Source organism: Cetorhinus maximus, chromosome 27 (genome assembly GCF_964194155.1).
Source record: "Cetorhinus maximus chromosome 27, sCetMax3.hap1.1, whole genome shotgun sequence".
Lineage (NCBI taxonomy): Eukaryota > Metazoa > Chordata > Chondrichthyes > Lamniformes > Cetorhinidae > Cetorhinus > Cetorhinus maximus.
In genome coordinates, this window is record NC_135905.1 from 25816813 (window position 1) to 25840223 (window position 23411).

General features: G+C 44.3%; 1 protein-coding gene and 1 pseudogene across 2 annotated transcripts in view; one reads left to right on the forward strand and one right to left on the reverse strand.

Moving 5' to 3' along the window:
- Positions 1–298: 298 nt before the first annotated feature.
- LOC144668495 (translin-associated protein X pseudogene) lies at positions 299–2145 on the reverse strand (annotated as a pseudogene).
- A 10757-nt stretch (positions 2146–12902) lies between these two features.
- The window catches only part of sgpl1 (sphingosine-1-phosphate lyase 1), a 70840-nt gene continuing 60331 nt past the window's right edge, over positions 12903–23411 (forward strand). Inside the window, exon 1 of one of the 2 annotated variants that reach the window (XM_078530933.1) lies at positions 12903–13053. In XM_078530933.1, coding sequence (XP_078387059.1) covers positions 13042–13053 — 12 coding nt within the window. In that variant the 5' untranslated portion in view covers positions 12903–13041. Of the gene's footprint in view, positions 13054–14309; positions 14419–23411 lie in introns of those variants that run through there. The other variant, XM_078530932.1, reaches the window with a different exon arrangement.

The following is a 23411-nucleotide window of genomic DNA, read 5'->3' on the forward strand; positions in this document are numbered from 1 at the left end:
AAATGTCACAAAGCTTTCAGTTTGTTAGTGAATACCTACCAGAATACAGCAGCTGGTGCTGTCAAGAGGAAACATCGGTTCCGAGTGGATTCCCGTTGCTGATGTCCCTGAGGTTTCCTGCACTGACTCAATTCTGCAGAATCCTCCATTGGACGATTGGCCAGAAAAATCGGAGGGAGGTGATTGGATACTTTTTTGTCTGATCAGGGTTGGAAATAGGAGTTTCCTCCCTGATTGGAAGTTATGAGACAGTATTTACATTACATGGTACAGGCCAATCAGCCCAACTGTGCCAGTGTTTATTTTTTTGCTATTTCAATTTCAACAGTTTCATTTTGGTTAAGCAAGTACATAAAATGGAAAAGCATTTTTGCATCAGTGTTCTTAGTTATGTTATGCGCTTACATTAAAAACTTAAGTTCAATCCAGTCTTCATATTCAAAGATGCAAATCAAATCAACATATGCAGCTACAGATGCAAAATACTGCAGAAGCTGAAAATACTCAGGTCAAGCCGCATCCGTGAAGAGCAAAACAGAGTTAATGTTTCAGGTTGCCAACTGAAACATTAACACCACTTCTCTCTCTTCACAGGTGCTGCCTGACCTGAATATTTCCAGCACCCTCAGTTTTTACAACATATACAAGTCTAATTTCATCTCAAAGACACCTTCAGCGCATTGGTCTAAAGAATATATATCACCCACAGCATCCAAACAATACTGATTCATTTAATTTTTTTTATTATTAGGAATTGTATTGTGAAAATGGCATACAATAAAATTTGTTCTGTTGTGTCTACTCTATAACACAATCCAACTCTGTTTATTGTGTATCAAAACTACCTTCAGCAAAAAAAAACCTTTTATAAGGACGTGGAACCATTTATATTTTTGGGGATTGGTGGGCAGTTTACAAATAAAGGGCATGTGGGAGCTAAAATATACCCATCTGATAGCCAAGCATATCCGATTTGAAAAAATTAGGCCATAGATGAGACCTTATGGTTCTCCCTACAAAAGCAGCAGCAGTGATATTCTGCCAGATTCTCTGAGACACTTTCACTCCTATTTTGAACATCAGCATTATTTTCGAGAGCAGTTTAAAATTCTGGTTCGACATTCAACTTTCAACTATATTTGTAGTCAAAACAGCCTCTAGAACAGGAATTCTGTAATGTAATGGATAGAATACAGCTGAATACATTTGGGGAAAATACAAAACATTTAATATTGGATCTCCATGGTTGCATGTAGTGTGCAACTCAACGAAAGGTAAATTACATTATTCCCATAATTAAGCTAACAAATAACTAACTTGTGTATATCAACAGATCCATACCTTTGCCCTTGATGTCTTATTCGTTATATACCTTCCTCATGTTCGCTCATGGATGTTTTTAAGCTAAGCACATCAGCAAGGAATTTCAGAGCCTCTCACAGTCAATGTGTAACAGGCATCTTCCACCTTTCCTAGACTTTGTTTCAATGTGTAAAGCTTCTTAGAAACTTCATAAGGTCCAGTGTTACCAATGTAAGTAAACCCATCGTGGATAGCATGTAGAAACCGGCTCACCTCAAAGGGTGTTTCAATATCCCCATTGCCTACGCTGGTGATACACATGCACATCAATTCACCAGTCAAATCTGCAACCCCCAACAGGTAGTCTGTGGGAGTCACCTGCAGACAGAGAAGTTGTTTCTGTTTCCCATTCTGTGAATTGGATAAGGCCAAGTCCTCAGAATTCTCTGCTTCACCTTTCTTTGCAGCAAAGACTAAACGCCTATTAATCTCGTCAAGGCCAATCAGGCTTCTGGTCCGAAAGAAATGTTGGAATGAAATAGCTTCCACATATTCCTGTAATCCTGGAGAAAATGCACGGTGAAATTGGCACATGTCTTCACCAATCAGTTCCTGGGAAATTTGCTGGATCTTTAGTCTAACATCACCAAATTTGCCCTCAGATTCATTTAGTAATTCCTCAATGTCACTAATCCTGGTTACTCTGTGCAGAAGAAAAATAATCCGTTTGCTTTCAATAGTAATATCACGACTGAGTTTTACTAGCCTCTCATATTTATCATGCTTTGCTTCTAGCTCCTTTTGAAAGACAAAGCTTCTTCCCTGTAAACCACAGATTATCATTACGATACACCTGTGAAGGGGATTGGTTAATTAAGTACTTTAAGCGCAAATAAATAGGTGACAGATGGGAGAGGAGAAAAGGGCTGTATAACTGAACAACGCCAATAAACTCTCTTGATAAAGAAAAGCTCTGTATCTTGGTTTCTACCTCACCAATTGGCTTGAATCCTGTCAGCACTCCCAGCCTACTTCAATCACTATCGCCATATTCTTCCGCACTCAGTACTTATCAAGCTTCCCCTTAAATGCATCCATACTATTGACCTCAACTACTATCTGTGTTAACGAGTTACACATTCTAACCACATACTAAGTAAAGAAGCATCTCTTCAGTTCTTATTGGATTTATTAGCATCTATTTTATATTTAAGGTCTTGAGTTTAATCCCCACCCTAACCTTCTCTACATCTATCCTATCAATCCCCTTCATAATCTCATAGACATTTATTAGGTCTGTTAACTTTTATTATGGTAATTAAAGGAAGAGATTCTACACCAAAAATAATAAATATTTCAACTGTCAAGTCTTTCACTTTCACATTCTGGAAGGTGTAAAAGCGCTCTCAATTGAGAGAATAATATATTGCAGTTAGAAAATCTAATTAGCAGTTAACACTCAGCTGTAATAGTTTGGTGTCCAGGAACCCCTTCTATTTATCATTCTGAAAGTGAGTACAAGCACTGGGTAATTACTGTCATGTCCAGGTATAGAGGATGTTAAATTATTGACACTGTACTCTAAAAGCGATTTGCACTCTCTAATGAAAAGTTTTTGAAATGTGGCAATGTAGGAAATGTAGCAAGCAATTGGTGCACAGCAAGATCCCACAAACAGCAACCTGGCGAACGACCGGATAATCTGTTCTTATGATGTTACTTGAGGGATAAATATTGCCCAGGTCACCAGGGAGAACTCTTTGTTCTTCTCCGAACGGGGCCGTGCACTTGCACCTTAGAGATAGGAGATTGTAGGGTAAAACCCTACTCCAGAAACTTGAACACAAAAAAATCTAGGCTGACATTCCAGTACAGTACTGAGGAAGTGCCACATTGACAGAGGTGCCACCTTTTGGATGAAATATTAAACCAAGGTCCCTCTGAGATGGACATAAAGATAGAGGAAGAACAGGAGTTCGATATGTGTCCTATATTTGTCCCTGAATCAACATCACTAAAAGAGATTGACTGGTCATTATCTCATTGCTGTATGTAGGAGCTTGCTATGTGCAAATTGGTTGCTGCATTTCCTATATTACAACAGTGACCACACTTCAAAAATACTTCATTGGCTGCAAAGCACTTTGGGATATACTGAGATCATGAAACTTGTTATATAAATGCCAGTCTTTCTGTTTCTTTGTGTCATTGTACTTTGAGTCATAAATCAGTGGCTAACACTGGATTTGCTGACTTTTTTGCCTGACCCTTTTCCACATCAGGATTTGGTCCAGTCAAATGTTTTTGTTACAGTTCCCTGTTAATAAGTTGTTGGACAGGGACTGGATGGGGATGGGCACTGGGTGAGGAATGGGCACTAGATGGAGATAGGCACTGGGTGGGGGATGGGCACTGGATGGGGATGGGGCTGGGCACTGGGTGGGAGATGGGCACTAGATGGAGATAGGCACTGGGTGGGGGATGGGCACTGGATGGGGAAGGGGATGGGCACTGGGTGAGGAATGGGCACTAGATGGGGATGTCATATGCCTTTAAGAGATAGCAGTATGACACCAATAGAAGAGGTGTGTCATGTGATCCAGTCTTAGTTTCACTTTTGCTTTGAGCAGAGCATACACACAGTTTCGATACCTTCAAGCTTACCTATGCATAGCTGTTCTCATGTGCCCAGTCTTAATAAATGAATTAACAATGTATTTATTAAATCCCTTATGAGCGATTGGTGCCTTGTGCCTTTTACAGTAAAGAAGCCCAAGGTATTATATCATTATTATAACATGACAGGTGGGGGATTGGCACTGGGTGAGGGCCATGGGCACTGGATTGGGACAGGCATTGGATGTGTATCATGGGCATTGGATGGGGTTGGGCACTAGGTGCGGATGGCCACTGGATGTGGACAGGCATTGGATGGGATGGGAGAAGACTGAAGAGACAAAACCAATTCAAGCCATAACCAGAGAGACTGCAAAATGCTGCACTTCAGAGGGATCTGGATGTCCCTTGTACATGAATCACAAAAAAGTCAACATGCAGATATACAGCAGGAAGACAAAAGGAATGTTTTCCTTTAATACAAGGAGTATGGAGTACAAAAGTAGGGAAGTCTTGCTGCAGCTGTGCAGAACATTGGTGAGACCACATCTGGAGCACTGTGCAAAGTTTTGGTCTTCGGACTTAGGGAGGGATGTACTTGCATTGGGAGCAGTTCAGAGAAGGTTCACTGGGTAGATTCCTTGAATGAAAGGGTTGTGTTATGTGGAAAGGTTGAGCAGGTTGGGCCTGTACTCATTGACCTTTAGAAGAATGAGAGGTGATTCTAAGATTCTGAGGGGGCTTGACAGGGTGGGCACTGAGAATGTTTCCCCTCTAGAACTAGGGGGCACAGTTTCAGAATGAGGAATCTCTCATTTAAGATGGAGGTGAGGAGGAATTTCTTCTCTGAGCGTCTTGAATCTTTGGAATTCTCTCCACCAGGGAGCAGTGGAGGCAGCAGATCATTGAATATATTTGAGGCTGAGTTAGACAGATTTTTGATTGACAAGGGAGTTGAGGGTTATGGGGGACAGGTAGGAAAGTGGAGTTAAGACCACAATCAGATCAGCCATGATCTTATTGACTGGCAGAGAAGGTTGAGGGGCTGAATGGCCTATGCCTGCCCCCGGTTCTTATAAGGCTGAGGCTATCAGTTGGCTTCTGCTTCTGAATCCATAGACCTCACTGGACATCCATTTTGGCCAAACCACAGCATGGGCAATTCTGTTTGACATGCAACGGGACATCAATTCCTTCATCTGGAACATTGCCAATTCTGCGTCTACCTCACCACACAGCTGCTGAAATATTTATCCAGAAAGTCAAGCATTTTGACGCTCCATTTGCTGAACGATCCTATCATTGCTATTCCCCAAGCAGTGTGCTGTTAACATGATTGCAAATTGAAGGTCATCTGTTGGACAGAACTAGAGAGCCTTTAATGTGTCACATGACGTTGAATTGGAACAGTCAAGAGCTGTTAGGAAGGTAAATTATGATGCAGTGCACAGCAAGACTGGGAGAGACAATAAGTGTCATATTTGAAGATTTTGTGACAATTTCTAATGAGAAGTAGAGTTAAACATTTAAACTGAATCTGATTGAATGTCAATTTTTTTGATGTCGAATTTACAGCACAGGAACAGGCCATTCAGCCCAGGCAGAGGGCCCCCCCATTTAATATCTCACTTAAAGAATGCCCATCTTGAATGATCTCACAGCCCCAATGTTGGATGATGTGCTCAAGCCATGGTAGATGAAGTTCAACACAGAACATTGTGCGGTGATAGGGTGAATGAGGAGAGAGATGACAAGTTAAATGGTTCAATTTGAAGGGGTTGCATGAACAGACAGACCTGTGGGTGTAAGCTCACAAATATTTGAAGGGTGCAGCACATGTTAACAAAGGAGTTAAATATCTATTTGGAGCCCTGGGCTTTATAAATAATGGCATGGAATATAAAAAGCAGGAAGTTATGCTTAACTGATATAAAGCACTAGTTCAACTCTACCTTCCATTCAGCTCAATAAAGACATTGGAAAAACTCAGTAGGTCTGGCAGCATCGGCGGAGAAGAAAAGAGTTGACGTTTCGAGTCCTCATGACCCTTCAGCAGAACTGAGTAAAGTTAGGAGAGGGGTGAAATATAAGCTGGTTTAAGGTGGGGGTGGGGTTTGTGGGGAGAGAAGTGGGGGGGGTGGGATGTGGTTGTAGGGACAAGCAAGCAGTGATAGGAGCAGATAATCAAAAAATGTCACAGACAAAAGAACAAAGAGGTGTTAAAGGTGGTGATATTATCTAAGAGAATGTGCTAATTAAGAATGGATGGCAGGACACTCAAGGTACAGCTCTAGTGGGGGTGGGGTGGAAAGACTAACAGGGCATAAAAGGTATAGATTTAAAAATAATGGAAATAGGTGGGAAAAGAAAAATCTATATAAATTATAGGAAAAAACAAAAGGAAGGGGGAAGAGATGGAAAGGGGGTGGGAATGGAGGAGGGAGTTCAAGATCTAAAGTTGTTGAATTCAATATTCAGTCCGGAAGGCTGTCAAGTGCCTAGTCGGAAGATGAGGTGCTGTTCCTCCAGTTTGTGTTGGGCTTCACTGGAACAATGCAGCAAGCCAAGGACAGACATGCGGGCAAGAGAGCAGGGTGGAGTGTTAAAATGGCAAGTGACAGGGAGGTTTGGGTCTTTCTTGCGGAAAGACCGCAGATGTTCTGCAAAGCGGTCGCCCAGTTTACGTTTGGTCTCTCCAATGTAGAGGAGATCGCATTGGGAGCAACGAATGCAGTAGACTAAGTTAGGACTGAGGACTCGAAACGTCAACTCTTTTCTTCTCCGCCGATGCTGCCAGACCTGCTGAGTTTTTCCAGGTAATTCTGTTTTTGTTTTGGATTTCCAGCATCCGTAGTTTTTTTTTCAATAAAGACATTATTGTGTCTAAATCTGTGTACCACACATTAGGAAGGATGTGAAGACTGTAGAGAGAGTGCAGAAAAGACTGAGGGATGATGGATTACAGTTATGTGGATAAGCTGGAGAAGCTTCAGGGCGGAGGAGGTTAAGAGGAATATGAAACCAAAATACTGTGGATGCTGGAAATCTGAAATAGAAACAAAAGTGCTGGTAATGCTCAGCAGGGCAGGAGGCATTGATGGAGGGAAACAGAATTAACATTTCCGGTCGATTGGCTATCATCAGAACAGAGGTTAAAAGGAGATTTGATAAAAGGCATTCAAAATCATGAAGCATTTATACAGAGTAAATAAAGAGAAACTTTTTCCCAATGGCTGAAGAGTTGATAACCAGAGGACACAGACTTAAGGCAAAAGGACCATGGGTGACTGGAGCCAAAACTCTTTTTTTTACATATCACAGATTCACAGAATTTTTACATCGCAGAAGGAGACCATTCAGCCCATTGTGTTTGTACCGGCTCTCCAAATGAGCCTAGTGCTATTCCCCCACCCGTAACCCTGCACATTCTTCCTTTTCAGATAACAGTCTAATTCCCTCTTGAATGCTTCAGTTGAACCTGCCTCCATCACACCCTAAGGCAGAGCACTCCAGACCTTAGCCACTCGCTGAGTGAAAAAGTTTTTCCTCGTGTCGCTTTTGCTTCTTTTGCCAATTACTTTAAACCTGTGCCCTCTCATTCTTGATCCTTTCATGAATGGGAACAGTTTCTCCCTATCTACTCTGTCCAGACCCACCATGATTTTGAATATCTCTATCAAATCTCCTCCCAGCCTTTGTTACAAGCTCAAAGACTACATTCTTTCTAGTGTAATGTCTTTATTGAACCGAATGTAAATGGCTGCCTGCAGGGAGTCCCTCATAGCAGAGGTCACATAACTACAGCATGCCAGATAGGACATGTAATAAGGATTGCATTACATAACCCAAACCTTTTTATAACAAACAAAAGACATGCTTGAACGCATTCTCATATGTAACTGTGAGTTACCCAAGTTACCCACTATACCACAACTGTTCTCATGCATTAACAAACTGTTCATTATTCTAGTCAGTCTCTGCACATGCATTGCATACATAGTTGTTAAATCGCACAGGTCTCTTAATGGTATGCGTGCATGTTGTCATTGGTGTTCATCTGGGCGATATTCCCTTCCCGGGGAGTGACGTTCCCATGGCATTTGTTTTTACCATGGTTACTGTTGTTGTTCTATTTCCATTGTTGGGGACCGGTTGGCCTCTGGAAGTGATGGTTGTTCTGTACTCTGTGCAGCTGGTGAGATCCCATCTTCTTGATTCGCTTCCTGCAGTAAAGGAACAGCTTCTCTAGTTGTTTGTATATGCCTGCGGCTGCACTGGTATCTTTGGTCACTCACTCCCATCGTATATGACCGAGGTGACAACTGCTCTACACATGTTGGAAATTGCCATATGGACTCACTCCTGTTGAGAGCCTTGAAGGTTTCTACCGTGACTGGCTCTCCAATGCTCGACTCTGGTATTGGTCTGGCAATCTTGTCAAAATGGAGTTTGGCTTTCTGCCATTTCACCTTGATTTTTTTCACACACGCCTGTTACTACTTCTGGTTTCAGTAGCTTTTTTGCTATTGGAAGAGTAGTTTGGATGCAGCGGGATATTAGTCTTCATACTGGACTACTTTCCATGTCTTCAGTCGGTTGTTTCTCCACTCAAGGATTGTTCTGTATACATCTGTGCTAGATTTGCTCCATTTCTTGATGATTTCTTTAGTGATTTTCACTGCTGCCTCAACCTTTCTATTCAACTTGGGATAGTGCGACAATGATGTGTACTGTTCAATTTTCCAATCCTTTGTGAAGTGGCTGAATTCTTCACTCATGAGCTGGAGGCCATTATTACTCATCACAATGTCTGGAATGCTGTAATGACTGAAGTGTGCTATCTCTCTTGTTGTCATTGAAGTCAGCTGGTCTACCTCCCAGAAGCCAGAATAGTAGTCTACAGTGACAAGATGATCAGTTCCTGCGATAGTGGAGAGGTTTACTCCCAGCTTCATCCATAGTCTGTTTGGGATGTCATGCGTCATTACCAGCTCTCTAGCTTGTTTAGCTTGGTGCTCATTACAAGCACCGCACTGACCAATGTGGCCTTTAATTTCATTGCTCATGTTTGACCAGTAGAGCATTTCTCTTGTCTTCCTCAGACTTGATTCAATTCCTTGATGTCTTGCATGGATGTGTTTCAGCATCTCTCCTCTCATCTTCTGAGGGATGATGATTCTATTTCCTTTGTACAAGATTCCATCTTGGGCTGTCAATGCATCTCGGTATGCCCCATATGCTTTTATGACCACAGGTGTATCCTTGACGTTCTTAGGCCATCCTTTCATCACTACTTCTTACAGCACTTGGACAGTTGCATCGTGTTGTGTAGTTCACTTGATTTAAGTAAGACACTTGTCTGTCAGATTAAATGTCTCTGCTGGGTTGATGACTTCCAGAGCATGTCGAGCTGCTGCTTCATGTTAAATCTGGAAGGTTTCATATTCTGTTGTATTATCTTCAATTTTCTTCATGGGAAGTGCTGCTGTCAACAGGCTGTCAATCATGTACATCTGTTTCCCTTGCTTGTATGCCACATCCAGATGATATCTCTGTAAACAAGGTAACATTATTTGCAGACACTTTGGAGCAGATAGTAGCTGTCTGAGAAGCTGCTTTGAAGTGTCTTGTGGTCGGACACCACTGTTACTTTGTCTCTCCCAAGCAGCTATTGATCAAAATGTGCACAAGCAAAGGCAATAGCCAGGCATTCTTTCCCGATCCGAGTGTTGCATCATTCAGTTTGTGTTAGTGCCCTGGATACAAATGCGACTGGTTATCATTGCTGCATTAGGGTTGCTCCAAGACCTGCCTTACTGGCGTCGCACTGCAAGGTGACTTCATCATTGACATCACAGTACTTCAGCACTGCCATTGTCATCATTCGCTGTTTGATTTTAATGAACGCTGCTTATTGTTCTGTGCTCCAATACCATTGCGCATCCTTGGCAGTGAGCTACTGTAATGGTTCACACTCCAATGGCAAATTGGGCAAAGATTTTGCTAAATAGTTCACAAATCCAACAAATCATTTCACTGCTTTCACATCTGTTGGTCACTGCATCGCTGCTACAGCTCTGACCTTGTCAGGATCTGGGCAAAGATATTTTGCTGTCAGTACGTGACCTATATACTTGACATCAGGCATCTTCAATTGCAATTTTTTCTTGTACAGCTTCAGGTTCATCTCTCTAGCAGTCGTACTAAATTCTGATCATGGTTCGCTCTGGCTTCTTCCATTGTGTCTCCACGTCCATAGACTATTAGATCATCCTCAATGGCTTGCACTCCGGGAACATCACTGACTATCTCAAGCTGCCAGTGTTGATACTCTTCTGGAAGCTGTGGAAGTGCCAAACGGTATTTGCAACTACCTGTATCTCCCGAACGGCGTCTAGAATGTAGTTAGAAAGCTGCTGATTTTATCCAGCTTCACTTGCCAGTAACCATTCTACGCATCTAGGGTAGTAAAGATCTTTGCCATGGCAAGTTGTGGCAAAATTTCTTCAATGGTTGGCATGGGGTAGTGTGATCTCTTCAGCGCTTTATTTAGATCCTTTGGATCTAAGCATACTTAAGCTTTCCAGGTTGTTTCACTGCTTCCATGCTGCTAATCCAGTCTGTGGGAGTTGTCACTTTCTTGATTAATCCCTTCTTTTCCAGCTCTTCTATCTTGTTTTTAGGTTTGACTAGAGGGCAGCTGGAACTCTTCTCAGCAGATGCTGAATAGGTCTTACACTCTCATCTACTTCGAGATGATATTCTCCAGGAAGACATCCCATCCCTGTAAACACATCTTTGTACTCCTCTAGGATCTGTTTGGCAGTCAATGGTTTTATGTGCTGTAAATCTCTCAGGGTTACCAGTCCAAGCTTTAGACTTGCTCCAGCTGAGATGAATGGCTGTTGTGTACTGTCTATGATCTAGAACTCCAGATCTTCATTCTTGCCATTGCATTGAGCTGTCAGATTTATTTATCCTCTTGGTATGAGTATTGTGCCATCATCTAGCCTCAACCTTACTTTTGAGGGCTGCATTTTTGGATCACTATGTTGAGCCACTTTGCACAGGTCTGTGAAGGTCATAATATTGCATGACCCACCAGTGTCCATCTGACACTTTATGTTCACTTGATGCTCTCCTTCTGCGGTCATCATTCTAACAGTCACAAACCATTTATCACCTATAGACTTGCCAGAGCCAACCTGTTGTATCGTGTTTAGTGCTTCATCAGACTCTTTTGCTGATATCTCTCCAGTGGCCATCTGTATAGACTTGTTTGCTTCTTTCTAGCCAAACACTTGTGTGCAAAATGATTTGGCTTCTTGTAGTTAAAACACTGCTTTCCACACGCTGGACAATCTTTCTTTTCCTTTGTATGATGTCCTCCAGTATTTGGATCCTGCCCTTGGTTGACGATTATTCTGCTGTTTTGGCCTGGAATGTCTCTCAGCATAATGTATCTCCTGGTCTGCTCTGCCATACATGTGCACTAGCTGACGTTTTACCACCTCCATATTTCTGCACATGTCTGTCGCTTTCTTGAGAGTGAGTTTCTCCTCTCTCAGTAAACTTGATCTCTTCTGCCGAAGGCAATTCTGCCTTTAATAAGATCCTCTTTTAGTTGCCTGAATTCACATGATTCTGCAAGCTGTGTTACAGCAGTCACATCCTGATCAATGGACTTTTTTTCACCTTGACCCCTAATGTTGAACACATACCGTTCATAAATTACGTTCACTTGAGGTTCAAAGCTTGCTTTCAAGGCTTTCAAAATTTCTGCACTCTGTTCCTTCTGTTCTTCGGATAGATTTAGGGCGGAATACAATTTGTAGTAGTCCCTACCCAGCAACTTAAAAGTGTTGCTAATCGTATCGGCTCTGGCTTGTTAATTAAACTGGTGCAATCTTGTAGTTTTGCCACTGCAAGTGGAAACATTGCCAGGTCTGCCACAGATCCCCTTTCATTTTGACCGAAGTTGGGAATGGAAAATTTATAGCCATTTTTGTTTCACCTAGTATTTTACTTGCAGCCTTTAGTTTGTGTTAGCCTGGATTGACTAATTTCCTCTTTTCTTCCCCCCACCCCACCCCACCCTACCCTTCTTCCCCACCCAAAACCTACCCTTCTCCCCCACCCAACCCTACCCTTCTCCCCCACTACCCCCCCATCACCAACTTGTACTTTCTATTTCATATGGCCATTTTTGGTTCCCACTCCCCTACCGCCCCAAACCTGGCACTGTGGCAGCCTCCATTTATGAGCGCTTGGAACAGTTCAGTGTTCCTCTTTCAGTAGCTGTGGTTTCTTTTTTAGCTTTTCAAAACTCAATCTCAGCTCCACTTCTGACAAAATGTTACAAGCTCAAAGACTACAGTCTTTCTAGTGTGATGTCTTTATTGAACTGAATGTATGATGGCTGCTTGCAGAGAGGTCATGGCAAAGGTCACATGACCATGGTAAGCCAGATAGGACATATATCATTGATTGCATTTCAAAACCCAAACAGCCTTTTCTCCAAGGAAAACAGTCCCAACTTCTCCAATCTATCTTCATCTCTGGAACCATTCTCGTGAGTGGTTAGAATCCATCTGAAAGCTGGTGGAAGCAAATTTAATGGTAGCTTTTCAAATACAATTGGATAAATACTTGGAATAGAGAACAACTGTAGAGATATGGGGAAAGAGGGTAAAGGGGGAGTAGGACTAACAAGATTGCTTTTTGAAAAAGCCGCAACAGACTGGAAGGACTGAATGTGCTGAACTGTTTTATGATGCCAAACGCTGCATTGGTTCAATGGGGAGAGGTACCTCCTCCCAACTGAGCCAAGCTGACAGTGGGCAGTAGTGAAGCTCCCCGGCCTCCAGGTGGCGCTGAAGCTCCCCTGCTGCCGAGGAGAGGGTGTCGTTGCTCCGCCGCTGCGGCAGGTGTCGCTGTGCTGGAAGTGCAGTCGCCGGGGAGGGGAGAAGAGGGCCGCTCTTGGCCGGGGGAAAGATCAGGATCGGGATCGACTGGTGCCTTGGTTGTGAATCAGAGTCAGTCAGTCAGTGTGAGCGAATCGGAACGGAGAGGGGAGAGAGTCGGACAGGAGACGGAGAAAGCGGATTCCGTCGGCGGCGGGACATGGAGATGCGGGTAATGAGGGAGAGTAGCGGAGACCGGGTGAAGTTTGGGCGCTGCGGCCGCTGGACGGACAACAATAGCTGGAGGTGGGCCGGGTTGTCCCGGCAACGGCCAACGTTCTGTTCGGTGACGTAACAATGGACAAAAAAATGTTCCGTTCCCGCTTGTGACGTAACAATGGCCAACGTTCCATTCCCATCGGCTAACGTAACAATGGGTGACGTCCCCCCCCCCCCCCCCCCCCGGGGCTGTGTGGATCAGCTGGTATCTCAGCCTCTGGGACCTGGGTGGGGACCTCAGTTGAGATCCACACCCCCCCCCTCTTTGTGTTTTGCCACCTTGCTGTGCACAGCCTGATCCCAACGAGCAGCCCCCTAGATTGACTCATTTCCTCTTGTCTTCCCCCCCACCCCATCCCACCCCCCCTATCCCACCCCAACCTTCCCTTCTCCCCACCTACCCCCCGCCCCCCCATCACCAACTTGTACTTTCTCGTTCACATGGCCATTTTTGCTTCCCACTCCCCCACCGCCCCAAACCTGGCACTGTGGCAGCCTCCATTTATGAGCGCTCGCTCGAGGAAATTTGCCAACCCAAGGAGTGCAGCCAGTGGAGAGAGCTTTCCTTGGTTTTTAGCCCTCTCGCCTTTTTTTTGTTTGTGTTTTTTCACGGGATATGGGCATCGCTGGCTGGGCCAGCCTTTGTTGTCCATCCCTAATTGCCCTTGAGAAGGTGGCGGTGAGCTGCCTACTTGAACCACTGCAGCCCATGTGGTGTAGGAACACCCACAATGCTGTTAGGGAGGGAGTTCCAGGATTCTGACCCAGCGACAGTGAAGGAATGGCGATATATTTCCAAGTCAGGATAGTGAGTGGCTTGGAGGGGAACTTCCAGGTGGTGGGGTTCCCATATGCCTGCTGCCCTTGTCCTTCTAGATGGTAGTGGTCACGGGTTTGGAAGCCCCATTCCAGTATGTAATCTAGTGTGACATTTCAATGCAGTACAGAAGGAGTGCTGCACATTTGGAGGAATGTTCTTTCAGATGAGATGTGAGACTGTTGGTGTTATTTGAAGAGGAGAAAACCAGCCAACATTGTCTAATAACGAAATCATGGATTGTTCATCTTGTTTCCGGTTTATAGTGCCTGTCTCTATGTATATTGGTTTGTTATTGTATTCCAAAAGTGGTTTATTAGTTGTGAAATACTTTGGGAAGTTTTTTTGCCCTTGTGAGATGCACTTTGCCTTGGTGCATCATGTGATTGAGTCACTCCTCTGGTGGGATGTGTCATATGATCACAGCACAATACACAGTGAAACGGGGCAACAGAAAGCAGTGTTTTGAACAGAAGCTGGCTGCTGCAGACAATGAGTCAGGTATTAAATTACTTTCCTGCCCTCTCTCTGCTGTGCATGCCTTCCTGGGATATTTAAAACTGTTGAACAGCTGAGCTGCTCGTTTGATGCTGCACCAGGTCTTATCAAATGAATAACAACAGTCAACATATGACTCTCATTGTTTCATTAGTTATCTTCTGGAGGTGTTCTGGACTTTGGAACATCAGGACAGGAGGAGATGTTTCAGCTCCTGGAGCCTGTTCCGTCATTCAGTTAGGCCATGGCTGTTTTGTATCTTGACTCCATAATAATGTGTATTTGTATAATGTAGTCAAGTATCCTAGGATGCTTTACAGGAATGCTATCAAAAAAGCATTTGACACCGAGCCACAAGCGATACCAGGACACATGACCAAATGTATTGTCATAAAGCTGAGTTTTAAGGAACTTGTTAAAGGAGGGGAGAGTGTTAGGAACCTGCCTTGCTTTCTGTAACCCTCAATCCCCTTACGGACCCTAAATCTCCGTTTTGGCATTTTTAATTAACAACACCCAGCTCTGCCGCCTTTTAGGGGAAGAGAGTTCCAGATTTCTAACTCCAACCCTTTGTGTGAAGAAGTGTTTCCTGACATCTCCCCTGGAAAGCTGAACTATTAATTTATGCTTATGCCCCTTTGCTTTGGACTCTGTGATTCCCCCCACCCCCCGGCCTTCCCCACCTCCCCCTCAAGGAAATAGGATCGACAGAGAGAAACTGTCAAACTCCTTTCATTATCTTAATCTTTAATCTTCTGTAGCTAAGGGAATACAAGCCCAGTCTGTGCAGCGTAGATAGAATAGGGAACATTATGTTGGGGATCTGAGATCCTCTCTCTCTCTTTTACAGCGCGTTGTCATATTGCCTTGGGTGAATATCCCAAGGGGAAAACCAAGGCGAGCCCTGGATTGTTTGGTGAAGATGCTTTTGTTCTGGACTGTGTTTGGAATTTAATAAGGGGGCACCACACTGGAGGTGTGGATGGGAAATACTGTTGGAGCGTAACCAGGAAGCAATTGTGGAAACCATGACCAGATTGTGTCTGTTTTCAATTACTTCCCAGGAAGATGCCAGTCTTCTGTGATCCACTAATTACAATTAGTATGCCCCAGTCCAGAAGCTCTTGGTTTTAACCCCTAAATGACATTTCCTGCTTTGCATGTCATTCGGTACTCTGGGCAAACCCTGATTGACACTGTGGGACTGAAAAGCAATTTTCATCTCTTGAAATTGCATTTTGTGTGTGTGTGGTAACAAACCTTTTCAAAGTATTTCTAGGATTTCCGCTTTGTTACTTTCAAACTAGACTCTTAACGAGAAGTGCTTTTGAAAAGAAATAATTCTAGCTATTTGATATGTTTTGCTTCTTGCCAAAAAAAAAATCTCAAGGGTTTAGCACTTGTCAATCTTATTCCTCCTTCTCCCCACCCCTTGCTCATGGTTACTGTGTCTCAGCCATTCTGAGCTTCTCTGGTCGCTCATCTCTCCCTGTGTCTCTGCTTTTGGCCTATGAGAAAGAGGTATGATTCACCCCCCTGGGATTCTCTGCTCTGCTCTCAGTAAACATAACTTGCACATCACCAACTGTTTCCAGAGGTGCTGACCTAAGTCTCCGCTTCTGAACCTCGAGAATAAATATCGTCTTTGTGTTTGCCTGCAATGCTGAAAATCCAGGTATGAGAGAGACACCACTGCACACTGATCTTTGTTTCTGCTTCTTACCCTCCCTGATGTAGTCCTGACTGAATGGAGAAATACACAGTTCAAAGTGGTAATGCCTTTCTTACTTTCAGTGCTTCCCTGCTGGAACCCCCCCCACTCTCTGTAAACTTCAACTCGTGTAAAACTCTGTTGCCGCTATCCTACCTTGCACCAAATTCCCATTCACCCATCACCCCTGCTCTCATTGACTTACATTGGCCCCCACCAGTCGGGCAGCGCCTCCAGTTTAAAACTCTCATTGTTGCTTTCAAATCTGCCCATAGCCCTCACCCCTCCCTGTCTCCCTAATCTCCTGCAGTGCCACGTCCCGTGGAGATCTTTAAGCACCTTTTCTGGCCTCTTGAGCATCCTTGATTTTCACCGTTTCACTATTTCCTGCATTGAAAATGCTGTATAAATCCACATTGTTGCACTTGCTTCATTTTAAGTATCTGAAATGGTGTTGTTGAAAGTTGATTTGCCAGTTTGCGAGAGTAGGGTTCATGTTTCATCACCTGCTCGAAATAAAAGTCAGATCTGGTTATGTACTAAGTAGCTAGACCTGGTTCAGTCAATTGCACAAAAATGTTTATTTTCTTATTTCCTCAGTTTTCTCCTCTTATCTCTTGACCATTGCTAGCAAATAAGGAATTGGAGACTTTTTTAATTCTTTCATGGGACGTGGGTGCCGCTGGCTAGGCCAGCATTTATTGCCCATTCCTAATTGCCCTTGAGAAGGTTATGATGAGATATAGTTGAAAAAGAAAGGTTCTGAGGGGGCTTGATAGGGTAAATGCTGAGAGAATGTTTCTCTAAAACTAAGGGGCACAGTTTTGGATTAAGGGGTCTCCCACTTAAGATGGAGATGAGGAAGAATTCTTCCTCTCAACTCTCTTATCCCAGTGAGCAGTAAAGATTGGGACATTGAATATATTCAAGGCTGAGTTAGACAGATTTCTGATTGACAAGGGAGTCAAGGGTTATGGGGGACAGGCAGGCAAGTGGAGTTGAGGCTAGAATCGGATCAGCCATGACTTTCTCGAGTAGTGGAGCAGGCTCAAGGGGCTGAATAACCTACTTCTCTTATTTCTTATGTTCTTATGAAACATTTGCAGGACCTGAGGAACAGGGGATTGGTCCAATTGGATAGTCCTTTCAAATAGCTGACACAGACATGATGGGCTGAATGACCTCCTGTGTTGTAGGATTCAATGGAATAGTTCCACTCTATTTTCCAGAAATGGCAATTCTTTACTGAATGTTGAATTTGGGAGGCTACTGGGACATATTGTCAAAAGTAAGGAATTGAATCAGGTTTAATTTCAATTTTGAATAATACAAAGATATAGTGGCCAGTAATAAAACATTCACTCCCTCCACCACGGATGCACAGTAGCAGCAGTGTGTTCCATCTACAAGATGCACTGCAGCAACTCACCAAGGCTCCTTAGGCAGCACCTTTCAAACCTGCAACCTCTACCATCTAGAAGGACAAGAGCAGCAGCTACATGGGAACACCACCACCTGGAAGTTCCCTTACAAGTCACTCACCATCCTGACTTGGCAACACATCGCAGTTCCTTCACTCTCGCTGGATCAGAATCCTGGAACTTCTTTCCTAACAGCACTGTGGGTGTACCTACACCACATGGACTGCAGCGGTTCAAGAAAGCAGCTCACCACCAACTTCTCAACGACAATATAAATTTAAAAAAAAATTTATTAACAGGATGTTGGCTTCGCTGGCTGGGCCAGCATTTATTGCCCATCCCTAGTTGCTCTTGAGAAGGAGGTGGTGAGCTGCCTTCTTGAACTGCTGCAGTCCATGTGTTGTAAGTACTGTTAGGGAGTTCCAGGATTTTGAGCCAGTGATAGTGAAAGAATGGCGATACGTTTTCAAGTCAAGATGGTGAGTAACTTGGAGGTGGTGGTGTTCCCACCTGTCTGCTGCCCTTGTCCTGTTGTCCTTTAAACTGGAGGCGCTGCCCGACTGGTGGGGGCCAATGTAAGTCAATGAGAGCAGGGGTGATGGGTGAATGGGAATTTGGTGCAAGGTAGGATAGCGGCAGGAATGGGCATTAATTGCTGTTCAAGAGTTAAATAGGAACAGTGCTTTGTGCTTGGCTGGTAGAATGCAGTCACTATGTCACTGATAAGCATGTTGCCAAAGTGACAGTATAATTCCCAGACTTGGGTCTCAGTGTAACATGCAAACTTGGCCGTGTGACCTCCTTGCCTCTCTGTGCATGTGTGTAGATACAGATCTGCTTATATATATCTCTGTCTATATATCTGTATGTCAATTTATCCAATTCTCTTTTGAAAGTTATCTTTTGAGTCTGTTTCCACTGCCCTTTCAGACAGTGCATTCCGGATCAGAACAATTGGCTGCATAAAAAAATTCTCTTCATCTCCCTCCTGGTTCTTTTGCCAACTAAGTTAAATCTGTGTCCTCTGGTTATTGACCCTCCTGCCAGTGGAAACAGAATGAATAAGAAGAAACTATCAAAACCCCTAGTGATGTTCTTATTCTTTCCTTTAGTTCAGGTGTCAGCTGTGCTTTAGTTGGTAATATTCGCACTCCTGATTCAGAAGGTTGTGGGTTCAAATCCCACCCTAGAAACTTGAGGGCAAAATGCAGGCTGACACAATAGTGCAGTCCTGACGGAGTGCTGCACTGTCAAAGGTGCATTTTTTGGATGAGATGTTAAATGGAGGCCCTGTCTGCCTTCTCAGATGGCTGTTAAAAGAACACAGGCACTATTTTAAAGAGGAACAGGGGAATTCTCGCTGGTGTCCTGACGAATATTTGTTCCCCAGTCAACATCACAGAAAAACAGATTATCCGATCGTCATCACATTGTTGTTTGTGGGAGCTTGCTGTGCACTAATTGGCTGCCCATTTTCTACATTACAACAATGAAGACACTTCATTTCAATAACTGTAGAGCGCTTTGGGAGGTCCTGAACTTGTGAATAGCGCTGTATACATACAAGTCTTTTATTTTTTCCCTTTTGAGCAGTAATGCTTTATCAGCCTCTTGTGGGAACAACGCTGGCCTGAGATACATGGGAAATATCCCTTCAGATCAGGGACGTACAGCATTGTTACTGTCATTATTGCTGGCAAATGATTATCTGGTTTCTCTGTTCGAGTTGTTGACACCAGTGAGAGATAGCTATCTCCCACCTGGAGTGGAAAGTATGCAGAGAATTGACGTGATCTGAAGTTGATTCCAGCAGCGGCAGAGTTTGCTGTTTGTGCACGATTTAATTTTTAATGCAGTGAAAACAGGTCTGGGCTTGTGAAGACTGACCGCAGCATCTCCTCATCGATTTGAGAGCATTTGATTCCAAGTCTGGGCTGTTTGAAAACATGCCCTTTGCATTGGGGCTGCAGTTATACTGCAGCTGTTGTGAGTCTGGGCTGTAGCGCATCTTACCATGAGTGATTCCCTTGGGGTTGGGGGTGGTGGGGGGAATAGGGTTCTTAGTTAGTCATCTTCCTCCCATGTTCTCCCCTTCCCCTTCCTCCCTTGGATATCGAGTGGGGAATTGGCACTAGTATTGTACCAGTGTTCACATGGAGGCATTTTGTACTAATTCAAGGCTGGCAGCATAAACACTCCCCAGTTAGGGGGGAACAGGAAAACTGCCAGAGTTTCTGTCAAGAAGTTGAGTGGACGAAGCAAGTAGAAACTTATTTTCTAAAACCCTGTTTGAGGCTCTCCTTCTGTGGAAAGCTGATGAACAATCCTGAAACGAGTAACCCAGAGTGCAGTGCTATTCTCTGATTCTGTGAACTGTTCATTTGCAGGAGTTAATCTGCGAACGCACAAGTGCGATAAGGAAGAAACTTTGAATTGTAAGTAAGAGCATTAAAAAAAAGATAAATGGAGGATGACATGTAATGGAGTATTCTGCTGCTAAGATGACCAGATGGCCAGCAGGCCCAAGTGTTAGGTTAGAAATAGTGTCTGGTCAGTCAGAGTGTAATTGTTTGATGAAGGAGTTGTGAAAATTTGACAGCTTGTAAGCTTCAGACTTCAAGATAGGAACAAGCATTATGACTGGGATAAAAGCAAAATACTGCGGATGCTGGAAATCTGAAACAAAAACAGAAAATGCTGGAAAAACTCGGCAGGTCTGACAGCATCTGTGGAGAGAGAAATGGAGTTAACGTTTCAAGTCTGTATGCTCTGAAGAAGGGTCATACAGACTCGAAACGTTAACTCTGTTTCTCTCTCCACAGATGCTGTTGGACCTGCTGAGTTTTTCCAGCATTTTCTGTTTTTAGTTCATTAAGTGACTGGCTTGCTTTGCTGTTTGGGACCTGTAAGGTGCGAGCTATGGCATGTGAGAGGCTGAAACATTGCTGGACATGTTTTATACATGAATCTTGGTTCACTAAACTTGTAATTTTCCATTTTGACTTTGCTGAAATGAATTACTTGACCTTGATGTTCTGAATTTTCACTTCACGTATACTTTTACACTTAACTGGACTTTTGACCTTGTTTTGGGTAACTTAGAGATAAGTTATGAGGACAGATTCCATAAGTCTTTTTTTATTCAATCAAGGGATATGGGTTTTGCTGACAAGTCTCTTGCGTATCCCTAATTGCTCTCGGGAAGCTGGGAGGATGGTGTTTTCTTGAACCGCTGCAGCCCATATGGTGTCGGTAAACCCACAGTGCTGTTAGGGAGCAAGTTCCAGGATTTTGACCCAGTGGCACTGAGGGGACAGCGATACAGTTCCAAGTCAGGATGGTATGTAACGTGGGAATGTGCAGGTGGTGGTGATTTCGTGCATGTTGCTCTTGTCCTTCTAGGTGGTAGAGTTTGCGGGTTTGGGAGATTCTGTGAAAAGAGGTTTGGTGGTTTTTTTTTGTTCATTCATGGGATGTGTGCTTCACTGGCTGGACCAGCATTTATTGCCCATCCCTAATTGCCCTTGAGAAAATGGTGGTGAGCTGCCTTCTTGAACCGCTGTAGTCCATGTGGTGTAGGTACATCCACAGTGCTGTTAGGAAGGGAGTTCCAGGATTTTGACCCAGAGACAGTGAAGGAATGACGGTATATTTCCAAGTCAGGATGGTGAGTGACTTGCAGGGGAACTTCCAGGTGGTGGTCCTTCTGTGGCCTTCGTCCTTCCAGGTGGCAGTGGTTGTGGGTTTGGAAGCTGCTGTCTAAGGGTCCTTGGTGAATTCCTGCAGCGCATCTTATAGATGGTACACACTGCTGCTACTGTGCGTCAGTGGTGCAGGGAGTGAATGTTTGTGGATGTGGTGCCAATCAAGCGGACTGCTTTGTCCTGGATGGTGTCGAGCTTCTTGAGTGTTGTGGGAGCTGCACTCATACGGGTAAGTGGGAAGTATTCCATCACACTCCTGACTTGTGCCTTGTAGATGTTGGACAGGCTTTGGGGAGTTAGGAGATGAGTTACTTGTCGCACAATTCCTAGCGTCTGACCTACTCTTGTAGCCACAGTATTTATATGGCTAGTCCAGTTCAGTTTCTGGTCAATGGTAACCCCCAGGATGTTAATAGTGGGGGATTCAGTGATTGTTATGCCATTGAACATCAAGGGGAAATGGTTAGATTCTCTCTTATTGGAGATGGTCATTGCCTGGAACTTGTGTGGCATGCATGTTACACTTGCCACTTGTCAGCCCAAGCCTGGATATTGTCCAGGTCTTGCTGCATTTGGACATGGACTGCTTCAGTATCTGAGGAGTCGCGAATGGTGCTGAACATTGTGCAATCATCAGCAAACATCCCCACTTCTGACCTTATGATGGAAGGAACGTCACTGATGAAACAGCTGAAGATGATTAGGCCTAGGACACTACCCTGAAGAATTCCCTGGAGCTGAATGACTGACCTCCAACAACCACAATCACCTTCTTTTGTGCTAGGTATGACTGCAACCAACAGAGAGTTTTCCCCCTGATTCCTATTGACTCCAGTTTTGCTAGGGCTCCTTGATGCCACACTGGGTCAAATGCTGCCTTGATGTCAAAGTCGATCACTCTCACCTCACCTCGGGAGTTCAGCTCTTGTATTCATGTTTGAACCAAGGCTGTAATGAGGTCAGGAGCTGAGTGGCCTTTGCGGAATCCAAACTGGGCATCAGTGAGCAGATTATTGCTAAACAAGTGCCTCATGATAGCACTGTTGATGACGCCTTCCGTTACTTTACTGATGATCGAGAGTAGACTGATGGCGTGGTATTTGGCCGGGCTGGATTTGTCCTGCATTTTGTGTACAGAATGTACCTGGGCAATTTTCCACATAGCCAGGTGGTTGCCAGTATTGTAGCTGTACTGGAACAGCTTGGCTGCAAGTTCTGGAGCACAAGTCTGCAGTACTATTGCCGGAATATTGTCAGGGCCCATAGCCTTTGCAGTATCCAGTGCCTTCAGCAGTTTCTTGACATCATGTGGAGTGAATCCATTTGGCTGAAGACTGGTACCTCTGATGCTGGGGACCTCCAGAGGAGGCAGAGTTGGATCATCCATTCGGCACTTCTGGCTGAAGATTGTTGCTAATGCTTCAGCCTTATCTTTTGCACTGATGTGCTGGGCTCCTCTATCATTGAGGATGGGGATATTTGTGGAGCCTCCTCCTCCAGTGAGTTCTTCAATTGTCCACCATCATTCATGACTGGATGTGGCTGGACTGCAGTGCTTAGATCTGACCCGTTGGTTGTGGGATCACTTAGCTCTATCACTTGCTGCTTATGCTGTTTGGCACACAAGTAGTCCTGTGTATAGCTTCACCAGGTTGACACCTTGTTTTTAGGTATGCCTGGTGCTGCTCCTGGCGTGCCCTCCTGCACTCTTCATTGAACCAGGGTTGATCCCCTGGCTTGATGGTAATGGTAGAGTGGGGGATATGCCGGGCCATAAGGTTACAGATTGTGTTCGAGTACAATTCTGCTGCTACAGATGGCCCACAGCACCTCATAGATGCCCAGTCTTGAGTTGCTAGATCTGCTTGAAATCTATCCCATTTAGCACGGTGGTAGTGCCACACATCACGATGGAATCCTCAATGTGAAGGTGGGACTTCATCTCCACAACGACTGTGCAGTTACTCCTACCGTCACTGTCATGGACCGATGCATCTGTGGCAGGCAGGTTGTTGAGGATGAGGCCAAGTATATTTCCCCCTCTTGTTGGTTCCCTCACCGCCTGCCACAGACCCAGTCTAGCAGCTATGTCCTTTAGTACTTGGCTAGCTCGGTCAGTCGTGGTGCTACTGAGCCACTCTTGGTGATGGACATTGAAGC